Source organism: Bison bison, unplaced genomic scaffold (assembly GCF_000754665.1).
Source record: "Bison bison bison isolate TAMUID 2011002044 unplaced genomic scaffold, Bison_UMD1.0 scf7180017851409, whole genome shotgun sequence".
In the NCBI taxonomy this organism is placed as follows: domain Eukaryota; kingdom Metazoa; phylum Chordata; class Mammalia; order Artiodactyla; family Bovidae; genus Bison; species Bison bison.
The window spans coordinates 639-1,402 of NW_011481982.1; the positions used below are offsets into that span (position 1 = coordinate 639).

General features: G+C 68.7%; 1 protein-coding gene across 2 annotated transcripts in view; it reads right to left on the reverse strand.

The window, feature by feature from the left end:
* Positions 1–61: 61 nt before the first annotated feature.
* Positions 62–764, reverse strand: part of SLC2A6 (solute carrier family 2 (facilitated glucose transporter), member 6) — a 6,279-nt gene continuing 5,576 nt past the window's right edge. For both annotated transcript variants that reach the window (XM_010850669.1, XM_010850662.1), the window contains exon 8: positions 62–597. In XM_010850669.1, the coding sequence (XP_010848971.1) occupies positions 323–597 (275 nt within the window). In that variant the 3' untranslated portion in view covers positions 62–322. The remainder of the gene's footprint in view (positions 598–764) is intronic.

The window sequence follows — 764 nt, forward strand, 5'->3', positions numbered from 1 at the left end:
CCCCCACCCTGCCCTGCCACACTGACTGCACCAGGACAGGCCCTGCCCAAGCTGTCCGCGTTACCCCCTCCCACCCGGGGACTGGGGACTCTGGTTGGCTTCAAGGCCTGCTGGGAAGCTGAACCAAGAGTGAAGTCAGGACGGGGACGCGCTCGGCTGAGACCCAAGCTGCCCACCAGAGGGAAGACCGCGCTCACTGCCCGGGAGGGTGCGGCAGGGTGGGCAGGCCCGGCTCTGTGGTTTCACCCCGGTCTGGGGGTCAGCTGCCTGACCTCCCAACAGTTCCCCGAGCCGAGCGTTTGCTGAACCGAAGGAGCCCTCGTCAGGCTCTCACTTCACGGTCCCTGGCCCGGTGCGAAGGGAGCGTGTGCTGAGGCTGAGGGGACTCATGGAGACGCCTTTGCACGGGCCCCCGGCACCGGCCAGAGGGGCCTGCCGGCCGAGCACTCACCGTCACCAGCAGGAAGGACTTGGTGAGGGCAAAGGCGGTGAGCCAGCTGACAAGCACGCAGAGCCCCGAGGCCACGCCACGGGCCCGCAGCGGCAGGATCTCCGACATGAGGAGCCAGGTGATGGGGCCCCAGCCCATGGCGTAGCCTGCGGGGGTGGGGGGCAAGAGGGTGTGTTCAGACCCTGTCTGGGGGCCATCGGTATCTCCCTGGAGCTGCTGGGAGACCCTCCCCAACCACCGAGATGGCAGCACCCCAGCCCATCTGAGCGTGACGCTGGCCTGCCCCCACCCCTCCACGGGCACCCCTACCCAT